Raw genomic sequence first — 26118 nt, 5'->3', positions numbered from 1 at the left:
TGTAAGTGGGTTATATGTCTAGCTGGACAGAGCACTGGCATTATTGTGAGAGAAAGAGAGCATGTTGAGACAAAGCAAAAGTCAAGACTGTGGCTGCATTGCATTGTGGTCTATTAAAAGGACTTTCAAGGTGTTGTTACTTACTTTACACTTAGGTGGTGGGAACATTTCACAAGCACCTGCATACAGTTGATCGCTACGACACCCATACACAGCAGGCTGATAGGGCCGAGCTGGAGAGAGACAGACAGACAGACAGACAGACAGACAGACAGACAGACAGACAGACAGACAGACAGACAGACAGACAGACGAGGGAAGTAGAGTCATGTGATTAAGTTATTTAATCTTTGAATTACTGTTCAAGCACAATATTAAAATTTGAAAATAAATGACATTTCATGCTAAGTTACAACATAATATTTGGTCCCATTTTCTTTCATATCAGCAGTTGCGCCAATGTGCATGTTTAGTAAAACAAAGGTGCTTAACATTATGGAGGAGATTCCTTCAGGGCTAAGGAGAGAAAAATAAGGCATGAAGAAAAGGGGGATGATATCTGACTTGAGCCTCCACCTCCTGTACCAAAGAGGTTTACATAACAACTTCACTTTTTGGCCACCATTCTTTTTTGGAAAAATCAACACAAAGTCAAGTGCATTTATAATCTTACAAAGATTTTCAATTCGTAACTTCTTTTTCTAGCTGAGCCTTTACTTCATCTGTATGACTTAATGACGCATGACCATTCTGGACTCTGTCTGTGCAGATAACCGCTCATAAAAGGATAAAAACGCCGCGCCTATCACACAACCGCCACGATATTTCCATTTGGTGCAACATGTAAATGTTTTCACACCGCAAACCACAGCTCTCTGCCCAATCCTGTGAACAAAAGGGTCACAGCTTTGGGAGAAGAAATGCACCTAGAACATCAGAAATACCAGTGAAGAAATCAAATTTCACATTCATCGGGCTTAGGTGCTGCACCAAAGACTTATAGCGGTAGGGAAAACCCTGCTATACCGGACAACCACAATATATTTTCCACAAAACAAAGAAAGCTCAAAAAGATGCTCACTGTACAACACTAGCCTGACTACATCTGGATACGGCCATGAAAATCAGACTGGAATGGGAGCAGAATCTAATTTTGTGTCACCAGACCCGTCATGTGACCCGTCGTGTGATCAGATAAAAAACTCTTGTGTGTACTTACCACGAGGCCTGCGTTCTTGACAGCCAGAGGCAGACCCAGCAGCCCGGTGCCGATGTTACCCTTCAGAAGGTGAATAAGAGTCTGACAAAAACTGGAGGGGGAAATAAAAGTGATTTCTGCATTAGAAACAGGCCATCTACAGGACATTTTCATTACAACTATTTAGACGGACAGTGTTGTTACTGACTGATGTTTTTATATAACCTTTAGTTTTCCAAAAAGACAACCTTTTGGTTATATTTGTTTCATTGTTTCAAACAGCATCCACAGGCCCTTTCTTTCCTTTATAGTTTGTGTACCTATTCTGTAAATCCCTTTTTTTTTTAACCCTTACGTTAACACCTGGTTCTATGTTGCTTCCCTTTAACCTAACGAGCTAAAGGAGCAGGAGAACATAAAGGGCCCTATTTTAACGATCTAAGCGCACGGCGTGAAGCGCCTGGCGCAGGTGCGTTTGGAACGTGTCCGAATCCACTTTGGCTAGTTTAACAGGGGAAAAGAGGGTCTGCGTGCCAGGCACATGGTTCAAAAGGGTTGTACTTAGTGTCTTCATTAATTCATAGGTGTGTTTTGGGCGTAACATGCAATAAACCAATCAGAGGGTCATCTCCCATTCCCTTTAAAAGCCAGGCGCGTTTGGACCTTGGCGCATTGCCATTATGATGGCGGATTTGCTAAGAGAGATTTTCAGGAGAAGAAAATTATCTGCTCATGTGTGAAGTGAAAGCACAAGTAACCATAATAGCATGTAATATTAAATATATAGATATATACACAATAATACTATTCATTTTAATCTTTTGCATGTGTGTGTGCTGCTGTGCGTCCCTGTGTGTGTAACAAGCATAGTGTGCGTGCGCTGTGCACAAGCCTAGGGGCATTTTACTAATGCATTGTTAAAATAACAATGAAATGCTGCGTTATTGACTTTAGACCAGGTTTTTGTTGGTCAATGGCACGTTCACTTTCAACTGCCTCAAGATAGCAATACGCCAAGAATTCCCCTGAACACACCACCCTGTAAGACCTGCTGGACGGGAAACTGACAGCTGAATCGGTCTTAAACTAGCAAAGACACTTGCGTTGTGTCCCGGGTGCGAGATAGGGCCGAAAGTGATTAAGAACGGCAGTCTTATTTACAACGGCAGTCTTATTTACAAGTGACAAAGCCACTTAGGGGAAGGGAAGGAGGGCTAGGAAATAAAATACATTAGACATACGTTCAAAATGACATCAAATACATTTTAAAATACAACACAGACAGCAGTCAGAGAGAAGTGCACAGGTACATGGCTGAATAAGAAAGGGAGAGTGCATATTAGATTTTAGAATACTTACGAGGTTCCCGTGCGTCCTCCAATCCTCTCATAGTCACGTTGGGGTCTGTTAGGTCCTGGAGGAGAGGGACAAAGTGCATCCATTTCTGAGGGAATTGGGTCCGAGAATAAAGAAGCTGAGGCGAAGGAGAGAAGGGAGAAGAGAGGGCAAAGACGAGAATATGTGAGGCCCTTTGTCGCATGTCACTAAAATGATCTCATGAAGAATCATCTTACAACTACTTTCTGAAAACATTCCACATGGGATAAACACAATGGGCCTCATTCACCAACCGTTCTTACGAAGAAATGTGTTCTTAAACCCTTCTTACGAACTTTTTACGACGTTTCTGGCATTCACTAAGGTTTTCTGAACTTGGATTTGTTCTTAGCTAAGAACAAAATCTACGAACACTGAAAAGCACTCTTACGCACATTTGAGTGATGACAATTTGCTCCAAATGATTGCTTACTGCCATCCATCCATCCATCCATCCATCCATCTTCGTCCGCTTATCCGGTGTCGGGTCGCGGGGGGAGCAGCTCCAGCAGGGGACCCCAAACTTCCCTTTCCCGAGCCACATTAACCAGCTCCAACTGGGGGATCCCGAGGCGTTCCCAGGCCAGGTTGGAGATCTAATCCCTCCACCTAGTCCTGGGTCTTCCCCGAGGCCTCCTCCCAGCTGGACGTGCCTGGAACACCTCCCTAGGGAGGCGCCCAGGGGGCATCCTTACCAGATGCCCGAACCACCTCAACTGGCTCCTTTCGACGCAAAGGAGCAGCGGCTCTACTCCGAGCTCCTCACGGATGACTGAGCTTCTCACCCTATCTCTAAGGGAGACGCCAGCCACCCTCCTGAGGAAACCCATTTCGGCCGCTTGTACCCTGGATCTCGTTCTTTCGGTCATGACCCAGCCTTCATGACTATAGGTGAGGGTAGGAACGAAAACTGACCGGTAGATCGAGAGCTTTGCCTTCTGGCTCAGCTCTCTTTTCGTCACCACGGTGCGATAGATTGAATGTAATACCGCACCCGCTGCGCCGATTCTCCGACCAATCTCCCGCTCCATTGTCCCCTCACTCGCGAACAAAACCCCAAGGTACTTGAACTCCTTCACTTGGGGTAAGGACTCATTCCCTACCTGGAGTAGGCACTCCATCGGTTTCCTGCTGAGAACCATGGCCTCAGATTTAGAGGTGCTGATCCTCATCCCAACCGCATTCCGATTCTAACAACACATTTCCGTTTTATGCTGGTTAGGATAGGAACTTATTTTAAAAGCCAGGCTTTGTTCTTGGTAGTGGACACCTTATACTTTTACTAAAGTAAATATGTCTCTTGTTATTTGTACTTTTATTTAAGTACTGAGATTCAGTACTTCCTCCACCGCGGCTCCGACAATCTCCGAAAACCTGTCTCCCAGGAGGTGCACAGGAAGTGTCATGTCCTTATATGGGAATTTGCGGGGCGTTTTTTTATGCTAATTGGGAACAACTGGCACGCGCTTTCAGTTACGAAGACGTGGGATTCATCAATCCTAAGAACACAGATGCAAACAAATCTGCTGTTTAAGAACACGTCATTAATCCGACGTAGACTTTTCTTAGGAACCTTCTTAAGAGACAACTTAGGAAGATATTGGTGAATGAGGCCCAATGTCTTGAGATTTTATGTCCAGAAATCGATATTGGGAGATTTTTGTGGGTGTCAATTTCATCAACAAAAACGATGACCAAAACAACTTTTTTCCACAGCACAAACAAGACTAAGACTTTTTTTGCACATTGTCTGTTGTTTGCCTGTTGTTTGTTTGTTTGTTTGTTTGTTTTTATTGAGGAAAAACTGCTGCTGTAATAAGTGAATTTCCCCATTGTGGGATAAATAAAGTATTATCTAATCTAACTAAAACCAAAAAAAAAGTAAATCAAATAAAATGAAAAGTATAACAAAATGTATCACAATTTCACACAATAATGTGAAAAGCAGATGAGTGGACAAATGCTAGCCTGGAAAAAACCCTGACAAACTTCCGGCAAATTTGAGATTTGCTCTGCAAGTCCGTCTGGCCAAGAGCCCATTCAAGATCTATAAAAGATCCAACGGAAAGCGTAGCTTAGGTGTATTGTATCACTGCAGAGCAACATGGGCATAAAGAAGCACACTGCTCACAGCAGATGCACGCAGGTCGTTAAATGATACTTTGTTCGCTAACCTCGCAAAAGAGAAGGACTGTAAACTGTAAAAATCAGAGACGGCACCGTATAGATTTCAACCTCCTCAACTTTAAAAAGGTGCATGGAGTAAGGAAACAAGTCTAAAGAGGTCACTTGTCTTGTTGTAGACTAACATTTTAGTGAGGAATGTACAGACTAAAACAATAATAAAATGACAAAAATGTGACCAAAACTAATGTATATTGTTGTCAAAAGATTTGAACTCCAACTACATCAAAATCCCATGCCAAAATGAACACAGATTTTTAGTGCAATAAAATCACTTCATGTCCAGTAATGGTAGTTTAGTCTGAATATATTCACTGGCTCTTCACTTTGGTATTTTGCTGGGTACTTGATGTGCACTTGCTGTGCTTTGTACTCTGGAAAATGTGAAAGTCGGACACTAGTGACTATTGTTGGACTTCTGGCCCACTGGTATTCAGGACACCTCCCCCATCTCCTTCTGTACTGTATGCCTATGTTTTATAATGTGTTGTATGTCTTGCTCTAGGACCAATTGCCCTCTGTGGACAAAATAAAAAAGGTAAAAGATGCACCATTAAAAAAAAGAATCTATTGACTTTTAAAGTCACAGTGACCTAATTTGACAGAGAGATTCCTGCATAAATCTCTCCTGTAAACCAGATTACTGTAATATACCCGACAACAATTGTTGGTCGCTCATCATTTTAAAATGTAACTAAAAACCTTTTGGATTGCACAGAAAACAAGAAGCCCTGCAGTGCTACTCAGCCGCTGCTACCTGCTTGTTGGTAGATGTGTGTAATGATCTGAAACACTTCACTGCTTTACCAAACGGACTGCGTTTTGTCTTGTGACTCCGATCGTCAGTGTAGGAGGGATAAAGAGAAGACCATTCCTTGTTGTGTCAGCAGCAAGCAGAATGCCGACTCAGTGTAAAAGCTGCAGCTGAAGTGAAACTGAGGCCCGTCTTCAAAACTCGAAACCGAAACGTCTCAGCTGGACTCATCTTTGCACGATTATAGCCTTGAATCCGACTACTACGCAACAAATACTGACAACGTTAAGTTCTTTCACACATTGGGGTTCAATTTAGCTCAGTAGAGCTGGTGTTTGAAAAGAATTTGAATGAATTAGAAAAGAAATTGGATACAAATCATTACAAAAAATGTGTCAAGAATTTGCTCTTATCATTGCTCTAAGGACAAATGATCTGGAGTAAATAAATCATAGGTATTGTGTTTTTATGAAACAGCTTAGCCAAAAAAAAAAAACACACGTCACACACGTTATAATGCTCGCCTAGCTGTTAGCGTGGCACTCCCTCATACTCTGCTTCTGACTGGCTAGTAGTCCTTACCTAGGTACTGTCAGGGCACTCCCTCATACTCTGCTTCTGACTGGCTAGTAGTCCTTACCTAGGTACTGTCAGGGCACTCCCTCATACTCTGCTTCTGACTGGCTAGTAGTCCTTACCTAGGTACTGTCAGGGCACTCCGTCGTACTCTGCTTCTGACTGGCTAGTAGTCCTTACCTAGCTACTGTCAGGGCACGCCCTCATACTCTGCTTCTGACTGGCTAGTAGTCCTTACCTAGCTACTGCGCATGTGCGACTCCCAACAAAGATGGAACAGAAGTGAGATGCCTCACTCTGTAGCTAAAACAGAGAGCTCAACACACAGGGTGAAAAGAGGAGCTGCAGCAATGTGCAGTACAACTAAAATTAAACCACGTAACCCTATCCTGGTACAATTTGTACTTTTTGTAAATTAACCTGAAAATGAGCATACTAGGAGCACTTTAAAAAACGTTTTCCAACATTATTTAAATGAACATTGAATTGAATATAAAAGAATGACGATTTTAAAGTGCAGTTTTTTCTACTGATACTCACTTTCAACTAACTCAAAAGATCTCTAAATGTCTTTTGCGATACGTTGCAGTCTTTCGCAATGTGTTTATTGCGCCAGCTGATAACTGTGATAACAATAAAAGCAATATATTTTTGCAGCCCTACTACCCAGAGTACACTCCTGTTTGTGATCCAAGAAGAGATATTACAATGTTAAAGCAGTGCACTTGATTTGAATACCTTCAGCTCGGTTGTCTACGTCGCTGGAGGCCATCATGTTGGCTCGGGGTAGTTTGATGGACGGCTGGGTGTCGTCTCTCCCAGCCTCGCAGATCTTAATGCCGGGAGATCAGGGAGTCCAGCATTGACAGCTACACATTACCAAAACAGAGAAGGAAGTTCAATGCAAGACTTGTGATCACCAATTGATCCATTGTGAGATCATGAACTTGACAGTGAAAGGAAGTTACCGTGAAAGATCACGCTATGTAAATAACAAAGCCCATTTTAATCATCCTCAATTAACGTTAATACATTCAAAATTCATGGTGGGTTGGAGTTTGCCATATCTGTAATATAGAGCTGCAACTAACGATCATTTTCATTGTCAATAATTTTTTTGAGATTCATCGCTTTGTCGATTGATCTCTAAAATGTCAGAAAGTGGTGAAAAATGTTGATAAGCGTTTCCCAAAAGCCCAAGATGACGTCTTTAAAAAGGTCTTGTTCACAACTCAAAAGGTATTCAGTTTAATGTCATAGAGGAGAGAAGAAACTAGAACAACATTCACATTTAAGAAGCTAAAAAAAGAAAACATTTACTTTTTTCTCATAAAAAAAAAAAAAAAAAAAAAAAAAAAAAAAGGACTCAAAACAATTATCAAAATAGTTTGCGATTAATTTAATAGTGGACAACTTATCGTTAATATTTGCAGCTCTAATGTAAATTTCACAACGTGTTGCATGGTCTTTGGGAAAGCACTTAACCCCCAGGGCACTTGGCAATGTTGTTTCATAAGAGCGGCATAAGGACCCCACCCTAGTTCAAACAAGGGGGTGTGAGAACATCTTCATTAACCTGCGTGCTGTTGCTGATTCTGTCTTATCACACAAGGCTGTCCGCCTGCTGATTCATTGCAAGGAAGCCAAAAGTTCCGACTATGCCGCAATTTGTAGGAACCAAAATTGTCTGCATTGCCCATAACTTCACGTCTGGTGACCACCCCACTTCCCTAATCTTCTTGTCACAGCATCGCTGTTTAGCGTGTATAATGAGTTCAGAACTTGTAAAAACAAAATAGAATTTACAAGAAAAGTGACAACATGGACTTGAGACCTCCAGCTAAAAGAAATAGGGCTGCCACCTCTTAGTCGATTAGTCAACTAATCGGTCGTTTTGGTCTTAGTCGACTAAGATTTCTTTAGTCGATTAGTCATTTTTTATGCTTATTCATGCTTAATTACTTACTTCCAAGAAACCTATGAGCACATTTATGGTAAACACAAGATTTAAAGTGGTGCTTTTGCAGGATTAATTGCGGAGAAACTCAGTTTTACAGATGTTTAATTAACTACATTTATATTGTGCTTTTCTAGTCTTAACCACCTCTCAAAGCGCACAGCTCTGTCAATTAAATCAACTAATCGATTAGTCGACAAAATCGTATAAGTGTTAGTCAACTAAGAATTTCTTTAGTCGAGGACAGCCCTAAAAAGAATATAAGCTTTTTAAACAAAGTGTTATATTCAGGATAAATCCCCTTCAGGCATTTATCCTGCCTATACCTTACATTAGCTATTTAAACTATAGGGGTAAGGGGAAGAAATCGATACAGCATAGTACCGCAATATTTTCCATGGCAATACTGTATCGATACACAGACGCCAAGTATGGATCTTTTATTATATGTGTGTTAATCAGTTTGTCTGCTTGACAATCCCATTTTGCAGCAATAAAAGTGAAGTGAGATGAACAAACAGAGAAATGTATCTTTTGAGATAAAACAGATGTTGACAAAGTTGCCTTTTGGGCGATAGGTTTAAAATCGTAATCATATCGTATCGTGCCGTAAGTATCGTGATGATATCGTACCGTGAGGCCTCTGGTGATTCCCACCCCTACGTAAGCTACTGTTTTTAAATAGGGATATTTAAAAGAAAACCTACAGGGTTTTCTCTCATGTGTGAAAATTTATTTTTCCTGGCAGTTCCTCTCGGGGAGGAGTTGTTGTTTAGCAGTGGTTCAGTGAGCATGCAGAATGGCTGTGTGACTACAATGTAACTGTATAAGCAGGGCAAAGTGTCTAAATTATGAGCCACTCAGCAATTTTTCCCAATGTGCCGTGACATGAGAGGCCTAAACTAAGCACCATGGAAATGCAAATAGCATGGTGTGCAATTTCTGGCACCAGCACTTTAAACGGATACAAAAAAGCCATTAAGATGTTGAGTATTTTCAGTTCATCGGGGCTGCAGCGATAACTATCATTATTATTATTATTTATGATCGACTAATTCGTCACTTTTTTTTATTTTTTTAAGATTAAACTAATCGTTTTCTAAATGTCGGAAACTATAAAGTGAGAGTCTGAGCATCTGGAACCAGCACACGATTGGCATGTTTGCTTGTAGATTACAATAAATCAATATTTAAAAAGTTGTAGATTCACTTTCTGTGGACTGACTAATGACTAAATGATTATTCCCTTTCACTTTTAAAAGGCCCTGAACAACAATACAGATGTTTTCAGTTAATGGGGCTGATTGGGCCTCTACCCTGTGTGGGTGTCCGTAGACTGATTGAGTGGCATCTTCCTGAGTCGCTGGTTAGTAGGCTCATTCGAGATGAGCTGCGCCTCGCCTGTAAAGAGCACGAGAGCAGGCGGCAGCAGCAGGGGGCGGTGAGAAAAATCGGACAGTTTCCAGCCGTTTCAGGCCTTCAGGCTGAAGAGGAAGTCATAGAAACGCTCACATCCTGATAGGTCTGATTCCGATTTAATAAAATGTCATCAGACCCATATATCAGCTTGTACCCAGTCTCCGGTTGTTTTTATTATGACAGAGAAACTGTCAAAATGCTCTACATGAATCATAATCGCATTTTTCTGGACTGACTGAATAGCAGTTAAAATCCCTCCAATTCAAAATCAATAAAAAGTTTATATAAAACGTCATCACGTTGAGTCAGTTCTGAACCAATCAGCTGTTAGATCAGCTGAGAGGCCGGCGTTTCCCAGCATGCCCTGGGTCCGCCTGGGTCTTGCAGTCGGTGAAAAGCAACTGCGCTGCCTGCCTCTCAAACCTGCGGCCGCCTTGATCTCGCGAGGTTATCGTTGCCCACGTGTGCATGACGTCAGAGCAAGTCGGACACAAATCTAACCGGCACGCATCGGGCGTCGATCGCCGGTGATCGATTCTGCGCAGATCTGGCTCATCTCCAACGAGCCTAGCGCTGTTGCACCTGTTAGGGCGGGACAAATGACGGCTGTATAATTCTTATTGGTAGAAAGAATTTGTGACCTGATAAGTTCCCATCCAAGCTCCAGCACACCTTCAACCTGAACAGAGTCTAATCAGCCAGAGTATCTGAAAACACCTGCGTGGGTGTTCAGAGGCTTTAGAGCTTATGTACCCATTTATTATAGAAATTGTCATACGTTTTGTGCCAAAAGATAAATAAAAATAAAACAGAGTTTGGGGAAAGTATGCTTTCTAGTGTTCTCTCTGCAACAGTTCATAAACGTTTCCTTTATTCTGTAGTGAAAACAGACATGTACAGTAATTTCAGCTCAAGCAACAAAGACGTAATAAGGTGCAAATAGTGAGCATTCAAATCAAAGGTCTAAATGTCAGTAATAAAACAGATATAGGAAGCAGCTTTCAGTGTTTACCGGTGATAAGCTCACATACAACACATTCTGCGTTTGTGCAGGGAACGGCCAAACTAAAATCAGTCTTCATTTTGTTCCTTAATGTTTTGAAAATTAGTAGTTGTCCCTTCATGACAGCACGCACACAACACAGACAGACACAAAGCAGACAGACTGGACAAACTGACAATCCATTTAAACTAATCTTTGACCAGGAGACGAGTTAGTGTCGGTCACTTCAATGGACGGAGTCATAAAGCAGGAAAACAGGGACAGCCATCAGCGATGGAATCAGGCCAGGAACCACCATCAAATATAATATAAAATCAGTAAAATAGGGCTGTGCACATTTACCACACACACACAGACACACACACACACACACACACACACACACACACACACACACACACACACACACACACACACACACACACACACACACACACACACACACACACACACACAGAGAGAGAGAGAGAGAGAGAGAGAGACTGAATTAGCAAGAAAGAGAGAAAGACGTGGGACAAAATGGGAATTACTAGCGTTAGGATACATATGTTGACAAGACGATAGCTTTCCACTGCTAATAAGCTGTCATTAGCATAAACACATTGCAGTTTGTTTTGCTTCGGCTCGATGAGGCAGCTTAGCTAACGTTATATGTGTCATAAACCTAGGTTAGCCAACGTTAGCTAGCTGTATCTTACGATGTCATCATAGCGTCCGTAAACACATCAACAACACGGCTCTTAACGAACAACAACCTACCTCGGGGGGAAACCGTGTGTTTTCTCTGGTCTCGGGCTGCCTTCACCAGAGTGCAAACCTCTCCGCAGACCTCTTATATTCCTATCGTAGTCATGGCTGGATGAATTCAGCGCGGCAACACTGCACCGATTGAGGGCAAAACAGGAGTCGGCTCTGCTGTGCTATATGTCGTGTCCGCGAGCCAGCGGCGCAGTCACGTGACCCGGCCGTTCGACGTGCTGTTGCCATAGACACGGATTAGTCACTGTTACTGTGTTGTTTAAAATGTCGTTGTATATCGGAATTAGACAACAAGAAATACAATAAGTATGTACATATACACAAATAGAAAAACAGAATCAGCTTGAAGACATAGTTGAAGTGAGTGTGAACACATACAGGTAATTTGACCCCCTTAACTGCTCTCAAAATAAACAGAAATAAGGTGCGTTACGTTACGTTACGGCTGAAATTGCTACATTGTATTGCGCAGTCATGGCATATGTGCGATGTGTTGTGAGTGATATGCTTGGCGGGCGGTTGGGTGATGAGGGAGGAGAACTAGGATGGGTTGATGAGGAGAGCGACGACTTCAGGGTAAAATCTTTTCAAGTGCCTGGTGGTCCTGGTGCTGATGGAGCCGAACCTGCGGCCAGATGGGAGATTTCTCTGTCTGACGAGCTGGATGCTCATGGGTCAACCATCTGGGCTAAAGCTTATCTACATATGTCAGATATAGATAGTTCTGGAAAAGAAATGACTGATACATTTGTTTTTATTTCGACTACTTTAAACCTGTAGATAAAATGTACGATTAGATAATTATGGTTACATTTAAATTCCGTAAGAAAAGTCGGCGTCAGTTCTGATGGGGCTTTTATTTTGGAAAACATGTACGTTTTGGAAGCGCTTGATTTGTGCTCCGGGGCGGCCAGACTAGAGGTACAGAGGATCTTTGATTGAGGCTACGGTTTAGATGTTATCTACGCAGTTCGTGTTTCGTTTATTCTCTCTTCTTTTAGTATAATTTGTTCAAGCAACTAAATGGAAATACAAAAATTTACACAAAGGGGTTTTTGAATGTGCATTAAAAAAAAAGATATTCGTGTTACATGTCCGGGTGATAGCTTGCTGTGCGTCAAGTTAGCAAAAATAATAGCAGAAGTGAAACGGGTTTACCTTCATAATAAAACAGCACAGATTCTTTAGGTCATCTTTTTAGTTTGTATTTATTACACGCTACATCATCTATACAACTATAAGGTTTTTTTAAATTATTTTCTAATTTTTCATTGATCCAAAAACATTGCAACGTAAAAATATGTCCATATAATAATACAAAATATTATTATAATTGTGTTATAATTTGTTTTTTTCATACCGGAAATCCTGTTCTGTTGATCAAAGCTAGCTTCACACAGCAAACGTTAGAGTCAATTTCTTGAGCTGTTTAGAGCACTTGCAACATTTGCAAGTCATTCGGAGGCAAAAGTCCACTGCTGGTCAGACAACCGGGTCGCGCCGCAAACATGACCGTGAGTAACGATTGTAATTGTAGCTTTAATTTAGCTTAAGCGCGAAGATAAGTTCGAATTCGCACTCCGCATTGCTAAGTAGCATTCAAGCTCGCTATCAAACTTGCTTTAGTTGGCTGATACAGTAAGTTTACATTCGCTTCCATTGTGGCCACGGTTAGAGGCCGTGTAACAGCAATATCGATTTTGTTCATTGGTATGATTGAGCAATGAGCAATAGCGTGAATTGAGCAGCACATAAAGTTAACAGCAATGACGTAATGTTGATAACTAACAGTTCCAACGTCACAATAAGATCAGGTGGTATTATGCTGGTATTCACATGACGTTGTTTCTCTCCATTAAACTACTTATCTTTCTTTCTTTCCTTCCTTTTTCCATCCTTTCTTTCTTTCTATACTATTATGTTATTATAGTAGTAGTAGCCTACTATATTACTATTGCATTGCACCTATACTATATATTTTATCTCATTTTATTAGGGCTGCTACCTCTTAGTTGATTAGTCGACTAATCGATCGTTTTGGTCTTAGTCAACTTTGATTTCTTTAGTCGATTAGTCATGTTTAATGCGTTTTTCATGCTGAATGACTTATTTCCAAGAAACGTACGAGCACATCTCTGGTAAACACAAGAATTAAAGTGGTGCTATTGCATGACTCTTTGCGGAGAAACTCAGATTTACAGATCTGTCGATTAAATCAACTAATCGATTAGTCGATACAATTGAATGAGTGTTAGTCGACTAAGAATTTCTTCAGTCGAGCACAGCCCTACATTTTACACTACCAGTATGTGAATATGTTATACTGTCTTACCACATCAAATATACTGCATTATATTTCTTTTTATTCTAGACTCACTGCTATTAATTATACCATACCATGGCACTTTCCCTCATAACTGTCACTTTAACCTATCACTTACCTTCTAACTTGTCTTTGATTGATCTTGTATAGTTCCTTTACTTTTACTAGTTGTGTATGTATACCTTTTTAATTTATTTAATTTGTTATTATTTTGTACTTCTCTAGCTGTACTCATTTCTGTCCTGTATTTATGCAACATGGACATTTCCCCTCTGAGGATCAATAAAGGTGTATCTTATCTTTAGATATGTTTTTGTATATGCTACAACTTGTTCAGACCTTATTTGTCCCTCAAGGAAACATTTGATTTGCAAGTAAAGGGCAAAACCACAAACACAACATGCAAGAGAACATGGGAAATGTATTACAGTTTACAGAAAACAACCAAATAATAAAAAAAAGGTGTGTCCGTTCGTTAAAAGTACCAAACCATTCAAATGGAAGCCATGATAACGTGCTGCTGCTGTGTAGTGCAGCCAAGGTTCACTGTAAAGTGCTTGTATTGTACTTACATGGAACAAAAGGAAATTTAAACCCATTATTTTTCTTACCCTCCCGGAAGGGAAGAGAAGAAATCAAACAAAAGGTAAAAAAAATAGGGCTGCACGATATGAGGAAAACATGCAATAATGGTATTACTTGCGATAAATAAACTACTAAAGTGTACTCAGTTCTACATTTCTGCCACTTTTAGTATTCTGAAAGGAAATCATTTCCAACATTGTTTTATTGAACAAATTGAACACTGAATTGAACGAGTGTCTTTTGCGATAAGTCCCAGCCTTTCAGGATATGTTGCAGCCTTTCGCGATAAGTTGCAGCCTTTCACGATATGTTGCAGCCTTTCACGATAAGTCCCAGCCTTTCACGATATGTCGCAGCCTTTCACGATATGTTGCAGCCTTTCGCGATAAGTCGCAGCCTTTCACGATATGTTGCAGCCTTTCACGATATGTCGCAGCCTTTCGCAATGTGTTTATTGCACCCGTTGATGTCACGATGAAGATAACAAAAGCTACATTGCGCAGCCCTAGTTTAAATGTACTTCATAAAATATTTCTAAAGTTGGACTTGAAACGTAGGCCTTGATGTAATTAATTGAATAATATGATAAATAAAAGAGTTTTATCACCACAAAACACAGCGTAAATGACTCCGTAGAAAAGCAGCCCATTATATCATCTATGTATCCATGTTTCTATTTACAGAAGCACGAGTTTGAGGTGGCGATGACGTGTGAGGGATGTTCAGGAGCTGTTACCAGAGTCCTCAACAAGCTGGGAGGTGAGACCGACAATCTTATTCTTCTCTGGGTGCTGTAAGAAGAGAAAATACTAGGGCTGCTCCCTCTTAGTCAATTAGTCGACTAATCGCTCATTTTGGTCTTAGTCAACTTAGATTTCTTTAGTCGATTAGTCATGTTTGATGCTTTTTTCATGCTGAATGACTTATTTCCAGGAAACGTACGAGCACATCTCTGGTAAACACAAGAATTAAAGTGGTGCTTTTGCACAACTCTTTGCGGAGAAACTCAGATTTACAGATCTGTCGATTAAATCAACTAATCGATTAGTCGATACAATTGAATGAGTGTTAGTCGACTAAGAATTTCTTCAATCGAGCACAGCCCTAAAATTATGTATTAATATATTTGTGCACCGACAAGAATAACTGCCTTTTAGACAGTGAACTTTCCTTCTGAGTATTTGCACAAACGATCGGCTAGCCACATGCTTCGGTCCAAAATATTGGCGTTGACCTTAAAAACCTTAACGTTCTTTACTAGCTTTTCACAATCATTTGTCAAAATGTTGTCTTGTGAAATGCATACAGATACACATATAATGGGATTTTTGGTTGTTTTTACAGTCCTCCCATTATCAAAACATTTAACACTAGTGTGTATCATTTGCTCCCCTCCTTAAAACCAATTTCAGAAAGATCCTGGCCTATAATATAATATCAATATATATAATATACTGTAATATCACTCGTGCCTTTGATAAACAATGTTTGATGTTTAATGAATTAAGTGGAAGCAGGAAGAACAACCTACTAGCTGTCTCCTGTGTCCTCTCACAGAGAACCCAGCAGTGCAGTTTGAGTGGGGGGGGATCAAAATATCATACATCAATACATCATATCTGTTTCCAGAAAAACAAATTAAATAAACATCAGACTGACTGACACGTGATGTGCATTCTTCTTAGAAAACAATTTAGTTTTTAGAAATGTCTCGTGACGTATCGTCTCCAGAAGTGAATTATTCAACTTTTGTCTTTGTTGAAGAAGGAAAAGAAAATCGCAGTGCTCAACACTATCGAATCGCAATACTTCTAGAATCTCACTCAGTGAAAATCGCAACACAAATTGAATCGGCACCCGTGCGGTTTGAAAGCTTTTGAATGCCGCCCGTGTCACACCCAGCTCATGACTTCTTTGTCTTTGAATGTTGACTCAGACCACATGTCACCTGATGCAGTGGCTTTTATTTGGCTTAGTCATTAAAATGTCAAGTGCCGGAGGGACACTTGTGTTATTCTAGCTCATATCAGCCTCCCAGTCTGGGCTCTTACATAACAGCAAGGAACTTGTTTTGTTCCAACACATTTCTTCCTTCAGATCCTCTTCTCTCAAATCTCATCAATTCGTGGTGGTAAATAAGATTTAACTTTGATGGGGGACTGGAGCTGGAAAAATTACATTTGACCAGGGTTGCACCGAATCCAGGATTCGGCTTCGGATTCGGCCGAATATTGGGCTTTTTGACGGGGTTCGGTTTCTACCGAACTGAACCCTTCGCTTGCACTAAGCGCGCTACGCTGGTCGACGTAATGACGCCGCCGTTGATTACAGGAAGGTGTTTCCGTAGGTGGAGCGTTCAATGCAGCCCGGGAGAAAGTGAAAATGGAACTGGTGAGCAGAAAAAGTCTTGTTTGGCAGTAGCCTCGTGAGACCGTCCTGATCTCGCGAGCTCCAGTTTTCCACTCGCAGATCAGTCTGGCATCTTGAGGCAGAGAAAATTTGGAGCCGTTAGCCAAACAACCGGGCCAATCAGCGTTGGTTTTGAGGTGGGTTAGGTGGTGATAGACAGATGGTTTATCCAATCAGCTAACCAGTATTATCAGCCAGTGGTAGCCCTAATTCTGTTAGCCGCTCGCTAATGCTTTTTTTCTCTTGGATCCTTCTTTTGGAATATGGTCCGGGAACCTGAAATGGTTCCTTTTATTCCTAAATTCTCGTTACACAAACGGCAAATATCCTTTACCGACATGTTGCTTGCATGCTGAGCTTACGAGCTATGCTTTGCCTGCAGCAGCAGGGGCGGGCTTGTGGTTGTATTTTCATACGCTTCGTGGATCTGATTGGTTGATTTGGCCCGTCTATCACCAACATAGGTGATAGACAGATGGTTCATCCAATCAAATAACCAGTATTCCGCCCCTTCCCAAAAGTTCTCCAACGGAAAGTTCCCAGATTGATATGCCGAGCACATGCGAAGCAATCCATCTGGCGGAGTCAGGTTAGTTTGGCAGTACTTTCAGTCAAAAAAAGGCCATTCAAGTTCAGCTACATGTTCATTTTGCAATACCGATTTGTCTCGTGGTGGCGAGGACCCTAAACAATACAAACATGGCCGCTGTTAAAAAATTTGCGTATGAAACATCCGAAAGAATACGAGTTGTGCATGAAGGAGTCTACAGACAGCAGCCAGAATGCAGCATCTTCAGGTAAATAAAATGAAAAATACACAGCTGTGGACGTTGTTTACTTCAATAATGTGTTTACTGTGTTAATGGACCGAGGATGGGAGGAGGATTCAGTATTTGGTTTCGGATTGGGCAGAATCTTAACCAGTGGATTCTGTATTCGGCCGAACCCCAAACATCTGGATTTGGTGCATCCCTACATTTGACCGACATTAGAATTAGAGCGTTTTATGGCGACTCTTGTCCTTATAAAATCCAGTGCATTGCGAGTGTCTCCGGTGCTGTTGCTTCTCGGAATTAAACAAAGTGCAAACGTCTGTGTTCTCAGATGTGAAGTTTGAGATCGACCTGCCGAAGAAACTGGTTTGGATCGAGTCCGACAAGGACGTGGAAGTTCTCACGGAGACGCTGAAGAAATGCGGGAAGGAGGTCAAGTACAACGGCACCAAATGAAGGAATCTGCTTCCCGTAGAACAGGTGCCACGATGGGGATAAAGTGTTTTAACTCCATATGAATTCATGTTTATGATCTCCGTAAAACTTTTTTTTTGTGACTGCCAGAAACAAAGAAGTGTTAGTTCTTATTACTTTGATTGAATATATTTTGTCTGTAAAAAGTTTTGCTTGAATCAGACGACGATAAAAATAGAATAAAACACGTTATTAATCTTTCTCTGCAACAGTGAATTCAGATTGAACATATTAGTCCTGCAAGTCATTTTCATTAGCAGTTGAACTGTCAGGAATTTAAAAATCAGCTTACTTCCTCCATCTGTATGTGTGTGTATATTTTGTGGGAAACCATTTCTGCTGATGCAAAGTGAAGATTTATGCTGGAATTCAAGTTCTTTACCTGTCCTGAAAGGTCTGGTAATTGGAATTTGACCCGTTGTCTAAATGTTGATATCAGAAACATGGGTTTCTTTTTAACTACCTAATTTGGATTACCCAAAAAATAACACAGATGATTCCATACAACGCGCTACGCAAGTACAACAAAAGATCGGGTCTCTACTTTCATTGAATCTTGGGTGTTTTGTCAAATTTTTGTAACGTTTTGAAACGGTATCCCGACTGAACGTTGACCCTTCTGTGATTGTCCTTACTTTAATATTAGTCTAAATAATTCATACTTTCTGCTTTTTGAGCTCAAGAATTAGGTATAATTTCCTATAAATGAGGTTTTGTATTGACCATGAATTCCAGAAATAACTAATAAGTGTAAAACTAGTTATGAGTTGGTGTTGGTGGTATTTATACATGGTAGTGAAAAGAAGCGTTAAACGTCAAAAAAAGCGGCAAAAACGTCAGAAAAAGTGTTGATTTTCAAGAAGTTTTGACCGGGAGGACGATGCATGGTCGAATGGAAGACAAACACAAGGGTTAAACAGACATCGCTGCTGATTGGGTAACGTCTCTGACACACCCACCAAACAAGAGAAGACATACCTCAAAGCTTGCTCGCGAACCGTTTCACACCGTTCCGAGGAAACGTGTCGTTCAATCCGGAAATCGTAGCGAATGGGTGCACACCGTTCGGACGTTGAACGTGCACCCAGGACATGAAACTGCACATTTCAAGCATCGCTGCCATTTTCAGTCTTTCCTGTTTGTGTAAAAAGATGCAAAACAAACACGAGCAACCTTTCCTTTAACGCAATTAAAGTACATTCCCTGGATTGTAAAATATACTTCAAAGTATTGTCCATTTCTGCCCGGAAGTTGACATTCAGTATTTTTGCATTTGGTTGGATCTGACATAAATGAAAAGTCATCCTTCATAGTTTCATTTATGGAGATGTTTGTAGATCTTCACCAAGGGGGGGGAACTCGGCGTGTCTCTCTTCCCTTCAGGGACCATCTGCAAACTTGTACAACTGATTCCTTGTAGCTGCATTACACTTTACACTACGGCAGTCCATTAATAGCACAGGTCCTATTAACCATGTTAAATTGATACTAACGTACAGTATGTCTTTGTTTTCTATTAACAATGTGAAGCCCTTGTTGTAATTCACTCTGTCTTTTGTCACTTTGGGATAAAAGAAATCGTCCCTTTGCTGGACTTTTGTAATTGTCTTGAAATGTTGTGTACGCACAGGGGAAATAAAATCATCTCTGCCTCACTATTTTTATTTATTTAACCTTTTATTTATCCAGGTAAGTCGATCTCATTTGCAACAACGACCTGTCACATTCACACAGTTCCACATTCTTACCTGGAAGCTGCCCAGTACAACCACAGTCTGACCTGCTGGCCACTGAGCAGCTCCACTGGAGCGGTTGGAGGTTAAGGGCCTTGCTCAAGGGCACATCAGTGGTGGTAACGAGGGAGGGACTTTCACTTTCCCCACCCAGATTTGATCCTGTCGGTCTGGGGATTGAACTGACAACCTCCCGGTCACAAGCTCGCTTCTTTAACCTCTAGGCCCCCACTTAGTTATTTCCTTTTCTATAGCTTTAATAGTAATACTTATTTCAATGGTGTTGATAATAAACATGATTTTCTTTTTTTTTCTTCTTTTTTTTTGCATTTTACTAAACCAATTTATGTAATGAAAAAAGAGCAAACTCCTGTTAAAGAGAAGCACAGAGACAGTTTAGTTGGTCATTTGTGTCCCGCTGGAACACCTGCATGTTTATCTTTTATTTATAAAATGAAGACAGAATGACTCTGTATCATATCTAGACATGAAAAAGTCACAGCCAGATCTGTATGCAAATTTGTAATGTGAGACACCATTGCAACAGATATGCGAGTTTGCGAACATTCTCTTCTTCCACATGATCAAGTCATAATACATAAATTGTGTCAAGTGGAGGCGCTCAGTGATGATGATGATGATGATGATGATAATCTTTTAAACAAAGTACCCTGCTGTTCGTGTTAATGGAGTGCCAACATTGAATATACACCATCACTGATACTCACTGGGGAATTGCCAGATTAGTTTCAGTGTATTTTGTATTTGTATTTTATATATATATATATATATATATATATTATAAGGATCCCCATTCGCTGACGCCTAGACGACCAGCTAGTCTTCCTGGGCTCCAAAACAATATTTAATCAGACAATATTTAAACATTTCATGACATATACAGGAAAACAATACAGCAATATCTGCTTATAGAACTAAAAAGACTCCCAAAAAAATTTAATTAAATAAAAACAATAACAAACCAAGCAAATACAGAAATCTAAGTTATATATTACAGTATATTACATGGCTACCATTAAGGTAGCTCACATAGACAAAGAAGAAAATTAACTATTTTTAACCACACAATAAGAAACCTCATGATAAATAATTTAAAGTGAAGGTAAGATTTGACTTTCTTTTTAAAATGTACCTTTCCTGTGATAAAAAAAAACGAATGTTACTTGGGATATTATTCCACAAAGATGCATCCTAATATTTCTTTCTTGACCTTTTTATTTAACCAGGTCAATTGAGATTACAATATCCTTTTCTAAACAAACAACCAGGTAGACGTTCGACAGGTGCCTTGTGTTTTCTGATATTGTGTCAGTATGTCGCTCTCTCCAGCACCCTGTGCTATCTTTTCCTCCCTGAAGGTGTATAAAAGCCCAATTGATGTGCTCTTCCCTGCTCGAGATCTTATAACACAACACGCTGCTGAACCTCTCTGAACAAGAAAACGTTCAAAACTCTTGTAGGGGTAAAGAAACATCCATCCATAGGTACAGTTGTAATGGCAAAATGACATTTAAACATGATTCTTTATATTCTTGTCTTATTTCTGTTTTAGTTTCTCTCACAATGCTGAAAGTGAGTTTATGTCATTCTCACATGTTGATTCTGATTCTCACTAAACTAAGTGGGAGCCCCAACGTCTGGGAACGTAATGTGCACCCTAACCACATAAGGTACAGGGTCACCCTAAAACATCCCCTTTGACAGGTTCGGTCCTCATAGGGCAGTTGAGATAAATGGGATATAAATGTCGTAAAGGGGATTAGGCTCCAGGATGTCTCTGTGTTTTAGATTGTCTGCTGTGTTTCTTATTGTCAGGAATGCCGAGTCATGTTTAGGCAGGGGGCTTTCTTTCTATCCCTCTGTAGATGCATATAAACTGTGTGCCTCTCCTCGTTCGAGGAAGAGACTTTTTCCACACAGGAGCTATCGTGCCTTTTGTGAAATTGTTGACTCCTACATTTTGCAAATATAAATAAATGACAAAAACCGGACCTGGCGAGCCAGATCACTGGTGAGGAGGTGCCCCTTAGCCCTAAATTATGCTTACAAAATCTCTACACAGACAGCTTTATAGCCTCTAACAAAGTTAGGTCTCTACTGAATATTTGTTTTTTAGAAGCCAAATCATGCATCGCTTGCTCTTGAAAATCAGACACGCCTTGTGGCACATCGCAATGGTTGAGGGGAATGACTTTTGACTTAGCTCTAGAAAAGATAAGTTACACAACAAAAAATAAGCTTGACAACTTTTGGAAAATCTGGAGCGTTTTCTTCAATTTTCTTGAGAATAACAGTATGGATGTGGATGGTCGTAGTGATAACTAGCTGGACCAAGCAGGTTTTTTATTTTTATTTATTTTATTTTTTTTTATAAATAATATAACATTCTCTTAATGCCTGTAGTGTGCTATCTGTACTGTACGGTGTTGAGATAAACAACGGTATGTTTTTCATGTAAGCATACACCTATGGATGTACGGACTTATGACTGTGGATACTACAGCTACTACATTTGATCCTTGGTCATTTTTCTGTTTCATGTTATGTGCCTTGTACTGTTTTTTGAAAACTTTCAATAAATACATGGTTTAAAAAAAAAAATGACAAAAACCAAACTTGGTTTAATTCTCAACTGTCTTTATTTGTTTCACTCTTTAAATTTTCCCAAATCCTCTCCTGCTGCAAAAGAAAACTTCCCGCGAACAAGTACATTACAAATGTCAGTGTAAATGAAAAAAAAAAAAAAAAACATGAGTCGCTGAACCTCTCCCTGCTCACTCTCTGCTGTGAAAATGTTGAGGTTGCAGATTAACTAGATGCTTTAACCACCAGGAGGCGCTGTGTGATCAAGATGTGCCCACTTTCTGGAGAGCTTTTAATAGTTTTAAACAAAAGGCAGAGTTGGCCTATTTTAGAATGTTACTTCCCTGAAGAGGGATAGGTTGTGATGAAGGGGAAAAAAAAGATTGCAGTTTACTTTCCCATACAGTCGGTAAGGATCCCCCAAAAAACGAAATATTTATTAGTGCAGTTGTTCATACTGGCGAGCCTCATAAATCCAAAGTGTGTTGTGAATCAGAGACACATTTCTGTCAGGAGAAAATGAAGTTTGGTGATATTCCGATGGGAGGGAGCGAGACGTGGAGAACACTCCTACATGAGTCTAATGTTTCAAACACAGAGACCAGGATCATCACGTCAGACACGTCATCAGCTGTTAGGATTCACTTATGAATTGCAAATAACTGAACTGAACATCACTGAGGGCTCATTATGAAGGGCAGGTGTATCACATTCTGTGCCAGCTTATAATGTGTAACACGTGGCTGGATATTTCCTAAAGTGGGTGTTTGAATGTTTTAAGTTATATAATCACTAGTCTTGTATTGCCCGACCTATCTCCACAGCGCTGCGGAGGAAGGTCTGGCTAGTCCACACAACGATACGGGATAGGAGAAAAACGTGCTCTGGTTTATTGGCATTCCTTTAAACCAATCGAAATCGTCTTGGGCTGCGCTGAGCAACGGTGCCGCTGCTATTTTGCAGTTGTTTAATGAGGCCACGTTCACACCGCAAGTCTTAATGCTTAATTCGGATTTTTTGCTCAGATCCCAATTTTTTTGTTGGGCTGTTCACATGACCTTCTAAAATGTGGCCTATATCAGATTCCAGTGTGAACTGTTTGCGGTTTCGAACTGACCCGCATGCGCAAAAGAACAATACCAATGACATCAGACGCAGCACTGCGCAGCGCTGCAATAAAGTTAGGGAGGTTGTGGAGGAAGTCAGCATTTTCGCTTTTATTTCAAAATGTTTGTGTAATGGCAGCCGTAACATTAATGAGTATAACACTAATGAGGTCTAACACCTCCCTCTCCTTCCATTGACTTGCTCCATCACTGTTCTCCATTTTGTAGGCCTAGTCAAGTTTCTAATTTTACTGTCTAGGGCTAACTCCCGCCGGCGCATAATTGTGACAAATGTCGATGTAGATTGACGTAAAAGTCGCATCAGATCTGCCTTGGTTGTTCACACAGCGGTAAAAAGGACCATATATGGAAGTGGTCCAAATCTGATTTATAAAAAAAATCAGATCTGGGTCTGATTCAGGACCACATATGGAAGTGGTCTGAATCTGATTTATAAAAAAAATCAGATCTGGGCAAGATTTGAGTGCTCACACTACTTCTGAAGAAGTCTGACCTGGTGACTTGACCCCAGGAAAATCTGATTTAGGCCAATTTCAGCCTGCAGTGTGAACGTAGCCTATGTCCAGGATAATGGATGCTCACCGAGCCAGGCTGGAGAAGCCCTTGTAGGCGCTGCAGAGGGCAAAGAGTCCCTCGCTGGCCCCCCTCAGTCTGAACCAGCCACTGACGCGAACAGAGACTCATTGTGTACAGCAACAAACTCCACAGATAACAGGGTTGTCAGTACAGTCACTGGATTCCTCATATTACCCTCCCACACACACAAACACTGTCTCTCTTCAGCGCAACTCATGGATAACGGCCGGTCGTTCTTCTGCTGGAAGAAGCTGCAGTCGAGTTTTCTTTTTAGTTTGAATGCATAAATTGGTCGAAACAACACTGGGAAAGTATCAGCATCCACAGGCAAAGAGTTTTAGAGCTAGGCACCCAAACAGCTGTTGTAAGTCTCACAGGTGTGCATGACCGTGTCTATCTCTGTGGGGAGCAAGGTGAAGCCGAAAAGAAAACAAACATTTGGTTTATTCGTTTATTCCTCCTGCTGACACACACACGCAACTGGAAACTACGTGTATACAGTGTATACTTCCCCTGACAAAGTAGTAAGAAGTAGTAAGTAGTAAGAAGAAGTAAATACAGCCTGTTTGCTTCTATTGTAAAGCTATTGTTGACTAGGGGGCTCCCACGTTTAATCTCAGTGACACACTGTGTTATATATGTTGAACGCTTCACGTAATGTCCTTTTGAATGTGGCGACAGCAGGCTTGAACTTTCCATTGACTTAAAGCGCAGTAAGCCAAGGCAAGGCAAGGCAGCTTTATTTCTATATAGCCCATTTTAACAACAAGGCAATTTAAAGTAGCCTTGTGAGACCGTCCTGATCTCGCGAGCTCCAGTTTCCCACTCACAGATCAGTCTGGCATCAAATTTGGAGCCGTTTGCCAAACGACCGACCAATCAGCATTGGTTTTGAGGCGGATTTAGGTGTGACGCAACGAGAAGCGACTGTTCAGTCTAAACAACGAGGCGGCTTCAACGGATGAGATGAGCGTAGCTAACGCACAAGTTTTATCCGAATTAGAAAGCATTCCGTCATTGAAAGAAGAGCAAAAAAAACGGCACTGGTGGCTTTTCTCGGAGGAAAAGATGTTTCGACAAGAGTTTGATCTGATTGGTTGATTTGGCCCATCTATCACCAACTATAGGTGGTGATAGACACATGGTTTATCCAATCAGCTAACCAGTATTTTCGCCCCTTCCCAAAAGTTCTTCAACGGAAAGTTCCCAGATGGATATGCCGAGCAAACGCAAAGCAATCCATCTGGCGGAGTCAGGTTAAATTTAAAGTCCATCCATCCATCCATCCATCCATCCATCTTCGTCCGCTTATCCGGTGTCGGGTCGCGGGGGGAGCAGCTCCAGCAGGGGACCCCAAACTTCCCTTTCCCGAGCGACATTAACCAGCTCCGACTGGGGGATCCCGAGGCGTTCCCAGGCCAGGTTGGAGATATAATCCCTCCACCTAGTCCTGGGTCTTCCCCGAGGCCTCCTCCCAGCTGGACGTGCCTGGAACACCTCCCTAGGGAGGCGCCCAGGGGGCATCCTTACCAGATGCCCGAACCACCTCAACTGGCTCCTTTCGACGCGAAGGAGCAGCGGCTCTACTCCGAGCTCCTCACGGATGACTGAGCTTCTCACCCTATCTCTAAGGGAGACGCCAGCCACCCTCCTGAGGAAACCCATTTCAGCCGCTTGTACCCTGGATCTCGTTCTTTCGGTCATGACCCAGCCTTCATGACCATAGGTGAGGGTAGGAACGAAAACTGACCGGTAGATCGAGAGCTTTGCCTTCTGGCTAAGCTCTCTTTTCGTCACAATGGTGCGATAAATTTAAAGTGCTTTACAAAAAACATTAAAGAGCAGTTGAAAAAAACATCTGTTAAAGAAAATATAAGACCAGCTTAAATAGAATAAGACAGGTACGATAACAGGAATAAAGCAGTGCAAATGATACCTGAGCTTGTATCAGATCGTACTCTGGCACGGTACGAATCAATTGTACCTAACATGACCACACCCGTAGTTCCAGGGAAGGAAAATCATAATGCTACAGCATTATGGTATTTTTGTTTGTGGCACCATTTTGGAGAAAGACCCTTTCCTGAATCGAAATGACAAACAACAACAACAAAACCTGGCCCATAAAGAAACGGTTTTCCCAGTTTTCTTGTGGAGAACCTGACAGGCCTGCACACAGCTCTGACCTCAACGCCATCCAACACCTTTGGGATTAACTGGAACACTGACTGTGAGCCGGACCTGGTCATCCATCATCAGTCTCGTTGGACCTTACTAATGCTGTCTG

The 26118-nt window shown here is 41.2% G+C and overlaps 2 protein-coding genes across 3 annotated transcripts in view; one reads left to right on the top strand and one right to left on the bottom strand.

Annotated features, from left to right (window-relative positions):
* Positions 1-11395, bottom strand: part of slc36a1 (solute carrier family 36 member 1) — a 46530-nt gene extending 35135 nt beyond the window's left edge. Inside the window, exons 1-5 of one of the 2 annotated variants that reach the window (XM_028589905.1) lie at positions 11228-11395; positions 6828-6958; positions 2558-2672; positions 1220-1310; positions 145-233 (exon numbers count right to left, since the gene is read on the bottom strand). In XM_028589905.1, coding sequence (XP_028445706.1) covers positions 145-233; positions 1220-1310; positions 2558-2672; positions 6828-6864 — 332 coding nt within the window. In that variant the 5' untranslated portion in view covers positions 6865-6958; positions 11228-11395. The remainder of the gene's footprint in view (positions 1-144; positions 234-1219; positions 1311-2557; positions 2673-6827; positions 6959-11227) is intronic. The other variant, XM_028589906.1, reaches the window with a different exon arrangement.
* A 1216-nt stretch (positions 11396-12611) lies between these two features.
* atox1 (antioxidant 1 copper chaperone) lies at positions 12612-19449 on the top strand. The gene is made up of 3 exons (XM_028589432.1): positions 12612-12741; positions 14819-14894; positions 17649-19449. Exons 1-3 carry the CDS (start codon positions 12736-12738, stop codon positions 17771-17773), a joined length of 207 nt encoding a protein of 68 aa, XP_028445233.1. The 5' UTR covers positions 12612-12735; the 3' UTR covers positions 17774-19449.
* Positions 19450-26118: the final 6669 nt, after the last annotated feature.

The sequence above is a fragment of the Perca flavescens genome, chromosome 10, assembly GCF_004354835.1.
Source record: "Perca flavescens isolate YP-PL-M2 chromosome 10, PFLA_1.0, whole genome shotgun sequence".
Taxonomy (NCBI): domain Eukaryota; kingdom Metazoa; phylum Chordata; class Actinopteri; order Perciformes; family Percidae; genus Perca; species Perca flavescens.
Note: the sequence above shows the minus strand (reverse complement) of the source record. Positions and strands in the feature narration are given on the sequence as shown.

Excerpts from the sequence above, each read along its gene's own strand:
- atox1 (XM_028589432.1), top strand. Across the intron at positions 14,895-17,648 it reads AGTCCTCAACAAGCTGGGAG|ATGTGAAGTTTGAGATCGAC; the intron begins GTGAGACCGACA and ends CTGTGTTCTCAG.